The sequence below is a fragment of the Drosophila santomea genome, chromosome X (assembly GCF_016746245.2).
Source record: "Drosophila santomea strain STO CAGO 1482 chromosome X, Prin_Dsan_1.1, whole genome shotgun sequence".
Lineage (NCBI taxonomy): Eukaryota > Metazoa > Arthropoda > Insecta > Diptera > Drosophilidae > Drosophila > Drosophila santomea.
In genome coordinates this window covers 17572535-17588558 of record NC_053021.2, presented here as the reverse complement: position 1 = coordinate 17588558, position 16024 = coordinate 17572535, and the positions used below count along the sequence as shown (strand labels likewise).

At 46.5% G+C, this 16024-nt stretch overlaps 1 protein-coding gene across 1 annotated transcript; it reads left to right on the top strand.

Moving 5' to 3' along the window:
• Window positions 1–5025: 5025 nt before the first annotated feature.
• LOC120455959 (cofilin/actin-depolymerizing factor homolog) lies at window positions 5026–5726 on the top strand. Its single transcript, XM_039642501.2, has one exon. The coding sequence runs from the start codon at window positions 5166–5168 to the stop codon at window positions 5610–5612; it is 447 nt and encodes a 148-aa protein (XP_039498435.1). The 5' UTR covers window positions 5026–5165; the 3' UTR covers window positions 5613–5726.
• The last annotated feature ends 10298 nt before the right edge of the window (window positions 5727–16024 follow it).

Genomic DNA, 16024 nt, shown 5'->3' with positions numbered 1-16024 from the left:
CATTAATGTAGAAATGGAGAAACGGGAAAACGGGAAAATGGAGGAATGCCGCCAAAGGAGCTCGACTAATGGATGACATGCCTGCATCCACTTGAGCAGCACTCGATAATCAAGAGCCATCTGTTGAGTCCTCGTTGATTCGCTGCAGTTGATGGCTCATTTCGAGGCGATTAAAGTATTCACTGACAGGGCATACGCATTAATCACCGCTTTCGTTAACGCACTGCAATTTACTTAATCGGATACGGAAGTACAGCGACACTCTTACAAACAGTTTGCAGATTGAGTCAAGAAATGCCTTAAATAGTTACATAAAATAAGTACTTATCACTTTTATTATGTATAAAACATTTGCTGAAGAATTCGCGTATCTATGTTGCTAAAAGCTTTGCACTTTGGGATTACATACTATGTATTTGTTGCACCACGAGGCATTTCTTTGTTAATTGCACAAGATTGCAGATTGCAGTTTACAGATTGCAGTTTGCAGTTTGCGGATTGTTGGAGTTCGAGTTCGAGTTGTTTTTTGCAGTGCACACTTTACGCTATTTGCTCTTGCCAAGGAGCAGTCGTTGCATAACTGGACGAGGCAATAAGTCTGCGGAGGAGGGCAGGAGGCACGGGTGGCAGCCAGGTGGCGTGCCACTCCAAGAGAGGCAATCGATCGGAAGGAATGCCAATTATAGGATGCCCCAGTTGGGCAGTAATTTGCATTGCTGGTCGAAGCCGGAACACACTCCAGATGCAGCTTTAAGCAGTCGCAATCGGATTGGGAATCAATTTTGGTGTGGGACGTGGTACGCACTGTGATTGGTTTGAAAACTTTCGCAAAAGACTATATAGTATAGTTGGTGCAAATACTCCAAACTCTTGTTCTGTGTGTTTATGTGGCCATTGAGCACGTGTCTCCAGCTTCAACTATTTGGAAATTTCTCATACGCACTGTTGCGCTTCAATCGTATCAAAATGTGCTGCCTGTATTTTTAGTTTTTTTTATTTGATTTTTCTCATTCCTGATCCACCAGCATTCTTGTGCTTCAATCGGCTGTGTCATTTCGCCCAACCATCCATTCATTTATCAATTTGTCGCCAAGAAGAAGGAGCATTATGCCCAAATCGATAGCAGCTGCTTTCTGGCAATTGTGAATTGTGAATTGTGAATCGTTAATTGCCGTTTCTCATTTCCCGTGCATCATTCTCAGCCTGCAACCGCGAAAACCTTTGGCAATTTCGCATTTCACGCATTGCGCAAGCGGAAGTGGAAGTGAAAGCGGAAGCGGAAACGGAAACCGGAGGCAGCCGCACAAAATAATGGCCAAAAGACAGGCAAGAAATCAATGCGTAGATGGCGGAAAAATGCGATTCCAGTACTCACGTCTCCTCGACTTTAAAAGCCCCCCAACACTTGCGGGTAATTTATGAGTTGTAAGCCCCTGCAGATGCGCTTTGATGTCACCGAACGGCTTTCCATTCGACAAAATGGCTAAATGGCTGTGCCTGATACATAAACGAGCATAAACACTCACTCTTTGACCTGAACGCAGTCTTCAGCGATCCGTGACCCGTGACTTCCATTGTACTTTGTGTGCACACACCACCACCGGTAGGACTTCCTCTTTTCTTTCAGTTTCTATTCTGTAGGTAAAAGTGCTGGGGGCGTGTTTTCCAACTTACGCCAACTGAACTGACTTTAATGGACGAGAAGAAGAGGCGATAGCGGGAGTGGGAGTGGGTGAGTTGCTAAGTGTCGACAAGTAAGTATAGTAACTATGGAAGTGCACAACTCCTGACCATCTGGAACTGCAGCAGCCTACTGTCTTTCCACTTAAGTGCCACTGAATATTGCGATACTGGATAGTGGGATACTGGATAGTGGGTTACTGGATGGTGGGTTACTGGGTGGTGGATGATGGGCAGTGGTCTTTAACTTTCAAGGCAAACTTTGCGCCTCTCCCAGGCAGCTGGCACAAGTTTGTCGTGCAGCGCCACATCCTAGTCATCCGGCTGTGCTGGCCATTAAAAACTCTTCAGTTGCTAACGCCCCAAGTAGCAACATGTTGCGGCAACATGTTTCCACCGCCCTTTGTTGGGGTTTTCTTAACTAATTGGGTTTGAAAATGGCACAAAATATACATATGTATATATATACGTGCATATTGTTGTGGAACAAAAGCGTATGCAAACCATAACCCTTGCATCTTTCGTTCTTCCACTTTTCCCTTTGCTCGCAGCCTTGGGTTACCATTATTTCAATCACCAAGCAAATATCAAAAAAGAAAAACAAAATATCAACAAACAAATAGCAAATGGAAAATAGAAAACGGCAAGCAGCGAAATGAAATACAAAAGCTTTTGAAATCAATAGTCTTAAATATGGAGGGTGAATTCGCACGCGCATGAATGGCACCGATATAATTAAATCAAAAATGTGCTTTTCATTTCCCTGGCACCCTGGCACCCTGCCCCCCAGCCACGCCCCCTGCCCTCCTGCCACGCCCCCAAGACGGCAAAACACGCTCTTTCCATTAAAATAGTTTTCCGAGCGGGAACGAGCCATCGCCATCGCCATCGCCATCGCAATCGCATCCGCAATCACAATCGGAATCTGAATCTAAATCTATTCCGGAATGGGTGCGATGGGCTGGCGGGGAGGAGGAAGAGCGCAAGGACGAGGACGAGGACGAAGGCGTCAGGACCTCGGTTCCCTCGTGATTGCTACGATTGCTTGTTAATCATTCGCGTGTTGGTCAACAATGTCTGTTGCCTTTGCCTCATCATGAAGGCAAAAGCGACGCCTGCCAGCCGTAAAGCGATTTTTATCGCACAGCTTAGCAGGAAACTTATGCACAGTGTACACAGAGAATAAAGAAGGTTGCCCAAATGCTTGTTTAATGCCAGCACCCCAATGTCATCGCCTTTGTGTATCCAGGACAAGCAACCAGATAGCTAACAGAGAAATATCTGAAAGAGGAGTAAGTACTGAAGTTATGTACTTAGATTTGCATCTAAAATGACTTGAAAAATTCAATTTATATGTGAGTACGCGTATCTTGTTTGGATTATGAAATTGATTAATTGCCCGTTTTGATGTTTAAGTAAAGAATATCGTTTTCTTAGATTTCCAGCTAATATTACACTTAATGAATCAGTGGAAGTTCTTAATATATTTCTGAGAATTCTGACTCTGAGAAGGTACCACTATTTGGTATACCATGTCCTTTTTCTCTGGGTGCTGTGGGTGGTGGGCGAACTCGGCCTGTGAAGGATGAACCTGCTCATTTGCCACTCCCCCCCCCCATCACCCACCCCCTGCAGTTGGTCGACATTCAACGACAAATGTCTTTCATTTACGCGTAATAAAAACGAAATCTCCGTTGAACAATGGCCGCCGGGCGGCTTTTGAAGCTCCGGAGGAGGAAGTGGGTGTACGGCGTATAGAAAGTGTGCCACCATGCCCATAACTTGTTGTTCTTCCCGCCCCCTCCCGTTGTCCCTTTCCGTACACTTTGCGGTTGCCTCAAGTGTATTTTACGTTATTTTATATTTAATTTACAGCCCAACCTCCCCAAGGGGACTTTCTGTGTCGATGAGAAAGTGTTTTGCTCACCATTTTCCCGCTCCAGGAGGAGATGATGCTGGATGGAGATGGAGATGGAGCTGGAGATGGAGCTGGAGATGGTGGGCTCTTAATGGCATAAAAGTATAAGCCATACATGTTGATTACACGGCAAAAGCGCTTAAATATGCATGAGCCCAGGCCGAAAGCGCATTGAATTTAAAACGCATAGAAGGCGGATCCTTTCGAGTCCTTAGAGGAGTGACTGTAGGATATATCTATCTATTCCCAGATGTTCTCAAGTGTCTGTAAGTGGCGCCGAGCGGTTGACAGCAATGAGGAGATGGGAATGAAGTTTGCCGGCTTTTTATGGGCCAAAGTGGATAAGTTAAATACATTTCCACTCAGGATGGATACTCATTTGATGGCGGAATGCCACGACCGTGTGTGCCACGCCACGAGTCACGAGGAGCTCAAGGACCTCAATGTTTATGTGGGCGGCCCATTGCGCAGATTAATTAGGAAATTAAGTGCATGGCAAACGCAGCACTCGAGTTCTGTGACATTTTCCAACTAAATCGATGGGGAAATGGGCCATTGTCTCGCTTTAAAGTTCGCACAATGGATGCCAAATGACATATGAAATTTAAAGTACAATGAAATCTGGCTCTAAATCTGGCAACTCTTGTTATTTGCCGCACTAATGGACATTTATGTCCTTACTCATTGAGCCCGTGGGCGGCCCTTTAAACCATTAATACTCATTGGATGATGGGTGAGCCTGCCCAGCCGCCATCCTCGCATCCTTGCAACCCCGCATCCTTGCCTCCTTGCATCCTGCCGCCTTTGTGCTCCTGTCAGTCAGCATGTCGTAACTACTTGCCAGCCAAACACAGATGTGCACATATGTACATCCCGTCGGAGCGCTTTTCCATTCGGAATAAAATGGTGCATTAATTTAACCACAAAGGATCCGATTTTCGTAACGCCAAGCCCATGCCCATGTCCATACCCATGTCCATGTCCATGTCCATGTCCATATCCACACACAAACCGGACATTGTTTCGGGCCACAAGCGGCATTTAGCAGATTTGCATGCACAAACACGCGTTGCATCCACTGGGATCCACTGCCGCATCCTTTGCATCCTTTGCATGGACAAAAGTGCTTACAAACAGTTCTAAATTTATCTCTATTTGATTGGGTTGCAGGAGAGTGTGGGTTCTGGAGCAGAAGGTGCTGAAGCCATAAATAATCATGGCCCAGTTGAGCTGCACAGTGGAGCCGTATTTATTTATTATTAGATTGGAAATAGCACAAATATAAGAATATGCACAAATAATATACATCATAATATACATACACCTGCATCACTTACATGTGTTGTGATATCTCTAGATATTCAGTATATATATTTTCATTTACTTTTCTCTCTGTGTGAATTTCGATCATCCAGTTGGCTCTGCCCAAAGCATTTGTCAAGTTTCCGCCTGGATTTCGTGCATATCCCAGTAAAAATTTCCAAGTTTCAAGTCTGGCTGAGATTGATCCCACTGGCTGCCAACTAACTGTGGACCAACTCCTGGCTGCTGCACTGCATCATCAAGTATGGCATCTGGCATCGATCTGAGCCGCGAGTGCAAGCACGTGTTCGAGCAGATCCGAAAGTTGAAGCAGCATCGCTACGCGGTCTTCGTCATCCAGGAGGAGCGAGAGATCAAGGTGGAGTTGCTGGGTGTTAGGGAGGCCAACTATGATGACTTTCTTCGGGATCTGCAACGTGGTGGAGCCAATCAGTGCCGCTTTGCCGTCTACGACTATGCGTATCGGCACCAGTGCCAGGGCACCTCGTCCACCTGCTTGAAGGAGAAGCTATTCCTGATGCTCTGGTGCCCGACGCTGGCCAGGATCAAGGACAAGATGCTGTACTCCAGCACGTTTGCGGTGCTCAAGCGGGAGTTTGCCGGCGTCCAGAAGTGCATACAGGCCACCGAACCGGAGGAGGCCTGTCGCACTGCTGTCGAGGAGCAGCTGCGCTCCTTGGACAGGGAGTAGTCCTTCTCCTTCTGCTGCTGCTCCTGCTCCTTCTGCTGCTCCTGCTGCTTCTGCTGCTGCTCCTGCTCCTTCTTGAAATATAGTAAGGCTCATTCAGTCGGCCGTCAATTTAAATTGCCTCCGATGTCGGGTTTTCTTATTGTAGCTTCAGTGTCCAGCATCCACTCCATGTCCGCATCCTCATTCTCATCCTCATCCTCATCCACATCCTCATCCTTGACTCGTTCTCGTCTTTCGTTGCCAGGGGCCCGGATTTAATTTGATTTCGCCCAGCATCTAATGAGCCCATTTGGCATATGGATGCCTCTTGAAGCTGGCCACGGGTATCAGCCATAATTTGTTTTTGTCCCCCAGCTTCCTTCATCGCTCATTATCCTGGTGCCGCCCGACTCTAAAAATACTTTCGCCTGAGTTGCGAGTTGGCGAGGGCAAAGTTTTCAAAGCATTCCGACTTTTTTATCTCATCCATAAATCACGGCCAAGTTAAAGAACGCCACCCACTTCCCATTCCGGCCACGCCACTTTCCATATCATTTGGCAAAAGTCTGCGAATTAATCAAATTGACGAGGAGCACGTCACCATTCTCAATTGCTACACTTCAAACAGCAACAGGATTCTCAATTGAATGTGCTGCCTTGTATGGCGTATTGATTCACTGAATTCAATTGGAAGTAGCGAATAACCCATTATTTGAGTTCTTATCCTCCCATCTACCGCTATCATCGTGTGCATTAACTGCAGGACATCGTCCTTGTCGTGAAAGTATTGTAGTGATGCCATGCAAATTAGATATTAATTTCTTTTTATTATTGGAGTATGTACTATTTAGGATATTAGCTGCCAAGCTATTCGCATCACTTAACTTAACTTTAACATTTCTTTATGGACTGCTGAGGAATCTATCTGAGCCATTGAACCAGTTTATGGTTCGTAATTATGTAAATTCAACTAGGATATTTGGGGTATACTCGTGCAGGGGTCTCCTTTTCAGCAAGGACACATCATTTGAGGCGGCAAAAAGGACGAATGGGCAGCACTTGGCTGGTAATTTCATCGGCGTTCTCAAACTGAAACGTTGGTGACGCTACGAATATCCGTCATATGCCTGGGAAACGAGATGCAAAGGCGGAGCAGATATTACTTGGCAGACGAGATGGAAAGGAAAAGGCGGCGGGGGGAAAGGACACTGACAAGGACGAAAACAAGGATGTCGCTGGAAGTAAAAAGGCGGTGGGGGGTGGTGGAAACAAGGAAAATCGAGACGCGCAAGGAGCAAAAGTTTTCCAAATGAAGCGAGCAAAAAGCAAACAGATAGATAAAAAACGAGAAACCTCAAAGAGATGCAGTCATAAATTTGCCACCTCCTTTCTCCTTTCTCCTGCCTCCTGCCTCCTGCCTCCTTTCTCCCACTTTTTTTTATTTCGTGCCACAACAAATGTGGCAAAATCAAAGCAAAGCGAAGCGAAAGGAGCGGCATAGAATGGCGCAAAATCAGGGCTTAAACAGAACTGGCAACCGAAGCAAGCCGGGAAAATTCACGCAAATCTAGTGGAAAATTAAAATTTTGCCCATTTATGCGAACGTCAAGAGGCGAAGCCGTTAAGAAGTGACAGCAACGGGCAGACTTCGTGTCTCCGTTGCGAAAATGGCGCTGGCAAACCCTTTTTGATTTTTGGCCAACGAATCCGCGGCGAACCACGCACGCTCGCAGCGGAAATGAGTTTACCTTTGGACCTTTTGGAACTTTTGGGCCAGGCCAAAAATGGGGAAATGAAGCTTTTTTGGCCGAGACCTGCATGCAAATGCATACCCATCTCCATCTCTATCTCCATTTGGCCCTGGCAGCCCTTAAACTCGCCGACTAATAGCCACTCTTTGCAACTCTTCCAACTGCAGACCGACAAAAAGAAGAGTCCACTTAAGCTTAGCACTTTTTCCACCTTGACTTTGGCTAATCGGATGGAGTCCTTGCAAGACCACACCGACCACCACTAAGGATTCTGCACTCGAGAAGTGCCTGCATCTCCATAGAGGCATCTCCATGTGCGCCATCTTGTCCAGAATGTACGTAATTATCCATTGAATGCTCTTAATGCGTTTGTCAATGGCCAAAACTTTTACGTTTTTCGATGCTCTTTACAATTAACCACCCAACCCAGCCATTTCGCCCAGACGACAGTCGACGGCTAAGCGGCTTAGAATGTGGCCAAAATCCGGGACAGATGTCCGCCTTTCTGGCGGATTCCTGATTCCTGGCCCACTTTCAGTTCACTTTCAGTTCACCCGCTGTGTTCCATTTAATTATGCCTGTTGTGCTCGTGAAATTGAATTTGTTAAGCCACGTCGCGATGTTTGCTGTCAAACTTTCAAAACTTTCTTCTGGCCAGTCACATTGCTGGCTGGCAAAACTTACAAGGCTATTTAGTCATTAATGGCCAATTCGCCAACCGTGACTTGGAATTGGAATATCCTCGCAACAGGGAAAACAGTATGGTTGAACGACTTTAATGGCCATGTACTTGGCTCAAAAGTTGCAAACTGCTCCGTGGCTGTCTCGTTTACCTCCGTGTGGCAACCCCTTCTAATCTGGGGCAACACATGTCATCACGGAAAACTGCGAAAGTTGCAGAATTGCTGGCTTTTCTAATTTGGAATGCAAACAACATGATGCGATTTTTGACGCTACGCTGGGGCCTTTGTGTGTGTTTAGTTTGCTGGACAAGCCAGCTGGAAATTGTTAGTTGGTTTAGTTTTCCACCTCCCTGGCCTAATTGAAGTTCTTGAAAGCAGACGACCCCATTCAACTACTGTTCCCAGCCTTCGGCATGCATGCACTTTATGTACCCATTACAATTGTTTCCATAGGTCTGATTAAACCCACGACCTGTGGAAACCTTTAAGGCCAGGCATGCGGCTCAATTACACTTAAATTGGCTGCCTGTCGAACGTGGAACTCCTGTCTAGAGACGCCTCCTTTTGCCAGGATCAATTTGCGACCGTGATCCGTTTGGCCATCGAAGATACGACGGCGAATGCGAATGTGAATGTGAATGCGAATATGCTAAGTGTATGCAAAGTGCCATGACAGGCAGATACGGAATTGTTTCCTTTGGAGGATGCGTCTTGCCGGGCACATTGGACTCGACTCGAAACCCCGAGGTTTCATTTTGGCCAACTTTATGGAAAGACAGAATTTCATTTCATTTGATGAGTTATTAGCTCACAAAACCTAGCAGCAAGATACTTAATCAATAGCAGAAGCTTAGCTTAATTTAATGGAACATGAAAGTATGGCTTAGATACTTTAATGTAGAGTATCAAAGCAGCTAGATATGTCAAGAAAAAGGTATATTTATTTAAGTGCAGATTAATAGCCAACTAAACTGAAAACTTTCTAGGAAATATCATTTTGAAATCACGACTAAAGTTATGGGTTAACCAAAGGCTTTATTTATGTTAAATAAGCTTGCCCCTCCTGTGAACCCAAGGAAGTAACATCCCAGCCCAGTGTGCAGTGCTCGTTGGGGCTTGGAATTCGGGGCAGTTGGGGGCACCCTTGGACTGCCAAGTGCCAGACCCGAGATGTGTCCAGGTCCAGACACTCGTCTGATTCCACGCAGAGAATAGAAGCGTGGAGCTGCTGCTCGGAGCTTAATTTGAATTGCAAAGCGATAGCAGATGAAAAAGCTACAAGAGCAAGGACGAAACCGCCAGCCAGCCAGACATACATGTGTTCTTTTTGCTTTTGCTTTTCAAAATGGTTGGCCAAGGCAGAAAGCTCATTTATGTATTTGAAAATTGGCATTTTTACGGCTTGACGCTTAAATATTTAATATGCTGCCGCTTGCCCAATTTTTGGAATTGCGAATCCGTCCGTTCATGGATATGGATGCCCAAAAATGCGGTCACGGCTCTAATACATGGCGATTAGGTGCTCACACATAGCACTTGGGTTCGTGAACCATGGCGGCCCTTTGGGGTCACCAAACTGTCTGCCGCCTGCCCGAGTCCAATCCATGTGGCGCCCCCTAGGGGGGGACGCAGGCGTTGGCGACCGCAGGCCAAGTCGAGTAGAAATTGTGTTTACTGGGTATTCCGGGGCCTTTAAGGAACAGCGACCCTGAGAAATCCCAGGAGTCTTAGTCTCCGGGGATCCGTGAGCAATTAAACTTTTACCCAGCATATGCAGCACAGCTACACGCAAAAAACTTTACTTTCCGAACTGAAAGTTCGTTCGGTTCAAGGGGCATTCGTCACGTGGTTTTTCATCGAAAATTTACATGGAAGAGGTGGAAGAGGGGGTTGGTACAGAAGATTAATGAGTCACGAAGCTGGCAAAGAACTGCCACTGAGTGCATACGTAACCGAGCTGCTCTGGATGCCAAATGGAATTGTTGCGTGTCCATGAGTCGGTCACTTTTGCCTCCGTGCCCAGAAATATAAATATACCATCATTCGGGTGCGATTTGAGTAATGCCCGGCGAACGCGTCTGCCACTTCTGACCCGTACTCTGGACTCCGGACTCCGGACTCCGGACTCCGGACTCCGGACTCCGGACTCCGGACTCCCAATGGCTCCAGATAGCCGCATATCCATATCCATGTCCGTCGCTTTGTGTTGTGTGTGTGGGAATTCGCCAAACTGAAAAGTTAAACAATTTAATAGGCGGCAAGTGCGTCGTTGCTTTTCATTTGATTTCTTATTCTGAAAAACAACAGGGACTTTCTTGCTAACGCAGCAATAGCAATTATTCCAAGAGGAATTTAATTAAAATTTAACAAATTGCCGGCCCACAAGACCTTCCCATCATCCGGCATCCGCCATTTGGCATTTGGCATTTGGCATTTGGCGTTTGGCATTTATCTTGACGGGCACACATGTGCGCTTGCTGGGAAAACTTCCTGCATGGAAAATCGTAGTGGGAAGGGGGGACAAGGAAAACTGGCTGCTGTCTTCAATTAGCAGGGAGTGAACAACTAATTAACTTTGCTGCAGGAGCCCACAGAAATCTCCAACTTGCGCGCTGCGACTTTCGGCAGTTGAAACTCCGCCGTCAAGTGCGGTGACACGTGCCAATCGGCGGAATTGGTGGCATGCACTTCATCGGCATTTGCTACGCACTTGCTGCTCGTCGACACACAAGGAAGACCCATAAGCAGCTTACAGGCTTAATTATACGCACCGAACTAAGCTGCTCGCCTTCCCTTGGACTTTGGCGTCTCCAGCCCCAATGGGAACTCCACCAGTGAACTGTGATGATGCAATGTCTAGCCGGAGCACCAGGAGTGGAGGGTCCTGGGTCCTGGGGAGGCGCAGAGCTACTCGTTGTAGATTATTCACGGGTGCAGCGAAAGTGCACTGATGGCTAATCGAATGGCGATGACTAATTAGGGTAAACTAATTGGTAAACGTGTGTGGTCGCAGCACAAAGACAAATGTTAATTAATAAAAAGCGGATTTATCGTCACAGCCACACGCGCCCTGATTTCACACAAGGTCATTATGCTGGTTGGGTTGGGGGTATGCGACATCACCACCTGCATTCCCTTTATGGCCTTTTGGCACTAATAAAATTTGGTCTTAAAATGTTGCAAGTCCTTTCGGCAGCCTCTTCCGGTTTTTACAGCTCTTGTTTTTGGTTTTGCGTTTGCTTTTTAGGTGGAAGGTGTGGAAGGAGGGGGGGGGGCGTGGTCTGTTGTGCAGCTCTGTTTAAACATTGATAAGACCGCCGCCGGAGTTGCAGGCTCGGCCGGAAAAGCCGGAAAACGCTGGAAAAGTGGCAAAAAGCTGGAAAAGTCGGAAAAGGTGGCACTTGGTCAAAGTTTTATTGCGCTCCTTATGTACAGACATTAAATTTATGTTGCCAAATATTGCACTTGAGTGTTTCGAGTTGTTGCCCATTGTTTGCGGAACAGAAGCGGAGCAGCCTCGCCTCGCCTCGTTTCACGGAACTTTCGAAAGTGTATGTATGCAGGATAATGATAAGGATAACAGAGATAAGCATGGAGTGGAGTGGGAGATTGGAGTGGAGTGGCGAGTCCACCTCCTTGTTTATACCAGCAAAGCTCTGCGTTCTCGATTGTGCGCTTCTTTGCTTTATTTCTAGCCAAGATGAAAAAGTTATGAATCGAATCTCAAACAAAGGCCGGAAGAGACTTGGAAATGATGCAGCAGGCTCTCGACTGCTCTGTGCCAGGACTCTGTGCCAGGACTCTTTGCCAGGACAGACGGAAATTGAAATGCACTCCGAAGGCGGCACAAGGATGCTGATTGGAAGGATGTGAGTATTTGTTGTGTGTGTGTCTGTCTGGTTCTCGAGTGTGTGTATGTGTTGCTACAGATGTGCTGTCTCTTAAACGGTTTAAAAATTCCACTGACAACACTCAAACTAATCGCATTAGCGAACCAGAGCTCTTCCTCGGAGCGGGACAGAGTTGGATGTGAATGTGGGATTGTCATTCGAAAACTGATTTCGAGTTATTCATTACTCGAAACAAACATGCTGCCAAAGGCTACAAAAAAACCTCCAGTTAGCAAAGGCAAAGCAAGTATCGGGTTCACCAGTTCGCAATTTTTAGCATTCCTGCAATAGAGAGAGATTCAACCAAAATGGATTGCTTTGACATCAATTGCACAACTTTAGAAACACCGGTTCCCACTCTGGGCACGTTCCAGCTCATACTTGTTGTCTTACGCTGATCACAAGCGCTGTCGCCAATGGAGCTTTCCCAGCACAGCTCCCAAAGGTCACACATAGCTGAATGGTGACCCAATGGCAGTGATGATGGCGTGCTCCGGCGTTAAGCCACCGGTGCTGCGTTTCCTGGCAACTCCCCCCCCCCACTTCTATGAAAGCTGACTGTATGCTGTACACTGTATACTGTGTGCACTGTGTATAGTATACACACCAGTGTCATCAATCAAAATTAGAATCAAAGCACCCTTCGATGACACGCGTAAATGGCTGTTGTTTGTTTGTCTTTGGCGTGGGTTGCGGCGACGTTCTCATCCTGGTTTTCTTCATCGTCGTCGTCGGTCTTTTGATGAGCTGTCATTTCTCCGGTGACACCTGAGTGGGCCTTTGTCTTCTTGCCCACCCATACCCATCAGATATAGGATATATATATGTATGTACTATATTTATTTTCGACGGGGAATTGGAATGCTAGACTGCCTGCCCAGCACGAGCCATGTTTCAGGCAACCGTATCGAATCGAAACGAAACGAAACGAATTGTATTGAGGGAACCATGAGAGTTCTCGCCACACGACCTTTGCCACCATAAATTGCTTGCTTTTCATTAATTTTGAGCCCGAAATTTATGACATTCGCTCTCGTTCGGCAAGCTTCAAGCTAATGGCCACAAATCAGAGCATCGCATAATTTGGCTCCTGGCTGTGTGGCTCCGCTGTTGTTGCTGCTTTGATTTATTTCAGCCACATGTCGCACACATTCTAATTTTTTACCAAAAATATGAAAGCGAAATGCAAATGACTGCCATCACACATGAACTGTGTGTGGGCGTGGACGTGGGCGTGGGCACAGTAGGCGGTATACCAGGCGGTATTCGCATTCCAACATACCAACAACCGCCACTTGCGGCCCATTCATAAAGATTTCAGTGCGTGCCGGCTAACAGGGCGGATGCGTAACGTCAATTTAAAGGGCTCACAGCAAACAAAGTGGGCTCCATGTGTGTGTTAGTGGTGCTGTGGATCCTAGCCGGATGCCCAGGACATCCGGACGTGTCACGCCTGCCAAGTGGCCAGCCGGCTGGAGCATCAGTGCTGATGCGTTTGGCCAGGAAAACGAGGCTAGAGTCCAAGAACATTCTCTAAGAACTAGGGATACTTCTATGTAAACAGTTTTGGATTAGCTAAAGCTAATGCTTGTTATTATTTGTTTTCTGCCGAATTATTTAAACTTAAATTGTATTATTTAAGGGACGTTATAAATTAGTCACACCGCTGACATGGTCTATCCCCAATTTGTTCTGCTTAAATCCGCTTGGTTGCCATTTCGAAAAGGGACAGATCTGCCGGAAAAATGGCGCCCACTGGCTGCACAGCTCGGCGGAGGAGGAGCTTAGCATTCGATGCCGGCTGTTGAATTGGAATCTGAATTAGAATGGCTCCCTTCTGATTTTGGGGGGGTGGGGAGAGGGGGCGTGCACAAATATTAATCATTCCACCGCAAAAAGTTGGCAAAACAGTAAACAGCAAACGGCAAACGGCAAATGGCGATGGCTAAAACAGAGAGAGAGAGAGCCATAAAACAATGGGAGAATGAGATGGGCACTGAACTAACATTTACCTTGGCTTGCCCAAAAATAAATCCTGAGAAAAAGGAAACAGTTTACAAATGGCGCCCATATCGCAGGTATTAATACATTTTGCCAACAGGCTGTCCTTATTTTTAGAAAGCAAAGTGTGTGTGTGAGTGTTTTTCTCTCGATTATTTGTTGCTTTTTTTTTTTTGGGGTTTTTCGAACTGTGTGCTGGGCCAATTTATATTTCCTGTGAGAAACACGAGCTCTGATTGACAGTCCGGCTAAGCGATTGGGCAACCTGGACTGCCGGAAACCAGGAGACCTGGAAGCCTGGAACCCAGAAACACTGGATCCTTGGGGGCATCCTGATTGCTCAATTAATATCTATCTATGCGCAATTCCATTCGATTTTGCTGCCAGTGGCTTGTTTGCCAGATGCTTTGAATTATTAAACGGACGCCGGAACCCACAAAAACCAGAAGAAACCTATTCATTGATTGGGTTGTGTGCGGTGTGGTGCTTACTCCTCCACAGAATGTCCTTTTGCCTTCTGCCCGCTGGTATTTGCATAGGAATTTCGGGAAGTTCGACTGGAGGGGGGGTTTCATATTTTGTGGGTTTTATTCTTCGAATCAATTGCCAAGGAACTCAGCTAATTAACTGGCTAAGTGAGTGGTTTTTCCCTCGGGCGGATTTCGGATGGCGGATTTTGGATTGCGGATTGCGGATTGCAGATTGCCGTTCCCTTTGTTTCGCTGGAAAAGCTTCACTCGATTTATGTATTTAGCGCCATCGCCCGCAAGTGCAGAGTACAAAAAATAAAAAAAAAGAATGAAAAATAAAATAAAAGAAGCGAAAGACGAGGGCGAAGCTGCGAATAAGCCCCGAGATTGCTCATTTCAGCGTAATTCGAGTTTAGAACAACAAAAGGCTCGTAAAATATTGCAGCAGGCAGCAAGCGGGAGCCAAGTTAAATAAAAAGTTTTTGGCGTTAAGAAGGAATTTCGAGTGAAAGCCAAAAAGGATTTTGGGCCAAGTCAATAAACCAAAGGTCCAAAGGAGGCGGGTCTTTTGTCTGTCGCTGGTTGTCTAACCTGGTTGCAAGCTATTGACTTGGAACTCCCTGGAGATCCCTAATTACTTGGCTGCGTAAATATATAAAATTAACTGCCTAATGATATTTATTCGGAGGGGGCCAAATGAAAATGCCATATCATTAACGTGCCACTCGAGGACGACACACCCACCTTTAAAGCGTTTCTAGCAACCAGTAACAAGTAACCCAAAGCCAGATGTGCGCTCGATTAGGCCAGCTTTTGGCCAGCTTTTCGGCCGACTTTTGCCCAGCCGGCAGCAAAAATTTAATATCCATTTGTGTGCTGCGGAAAATCCAAAGCATTTGCCATAATTATCTCGCTCTGCCCGTCCGATTGCGTGTCCCTAAGCCGCCTGCCAGGACCCGTGTGTCCGGCTCCTAATGCTGATTGTGATGCTGAGCATACGCAGAAGTGGGCTGTCATGCCTCCGCAGCTGGGACACAACGCCACAGAACGCAACACAGGACAGCAGCAATTGAATCCCGGGATGCTCATCCCATGCCCATGCCCCTCACATGCGGATGAGGAGCCGCTCCTTGGGCGTGGAATATTCCGACCTGCTGGGTCATCTTTAATGCGGCAGGGGTCCAATTATAGTCACGAGCCTACTACGTTACTGCAATACGGCTAAGAGCAAAGAGCACTTTTCACTTTCCAAAACGTTAGTTAAATACACGCTCCTTGGACTTTGCTGTTTAAGGCTCAACCTTGAAATTGCCATAGCTCTAGAACGAACTGGAATTGAATTAAAGCTGCTCTCTTTCTGCCATTTTCTCCTTGGTGACCTCTGAACTTCAAACGTTTGTGGAGGCATCTTCAATCGGGCAGATCTCATGAGCAAAACTTTGTGCGCCAGCATAGAATAAGTTTACAATTGGCAAGTTCCGGGTACCTTTCGTTTATTATAGGTTTGTCCTCGGACTAACAGAAAGGAAGTGAAGACAGGAGTGAGAGGACAGGCTGGATGTCCTTGAGTGGGTGGGTGGTGGTGAAATGTCTTTGGTAATAAATGGCTTTGGAACGCGGGAACTAGCAGCTGAAATG

Bases quoted from the DNA above. Each gene is read 5' to 3' on its own strand.
- LOC120455959 (XM_039642501.2), top strand. From the start codon at position 5,166: ATGGCATCTGGCATCGATCTGAGCCGCGAGTGCAAGCACGTGTTCGAG.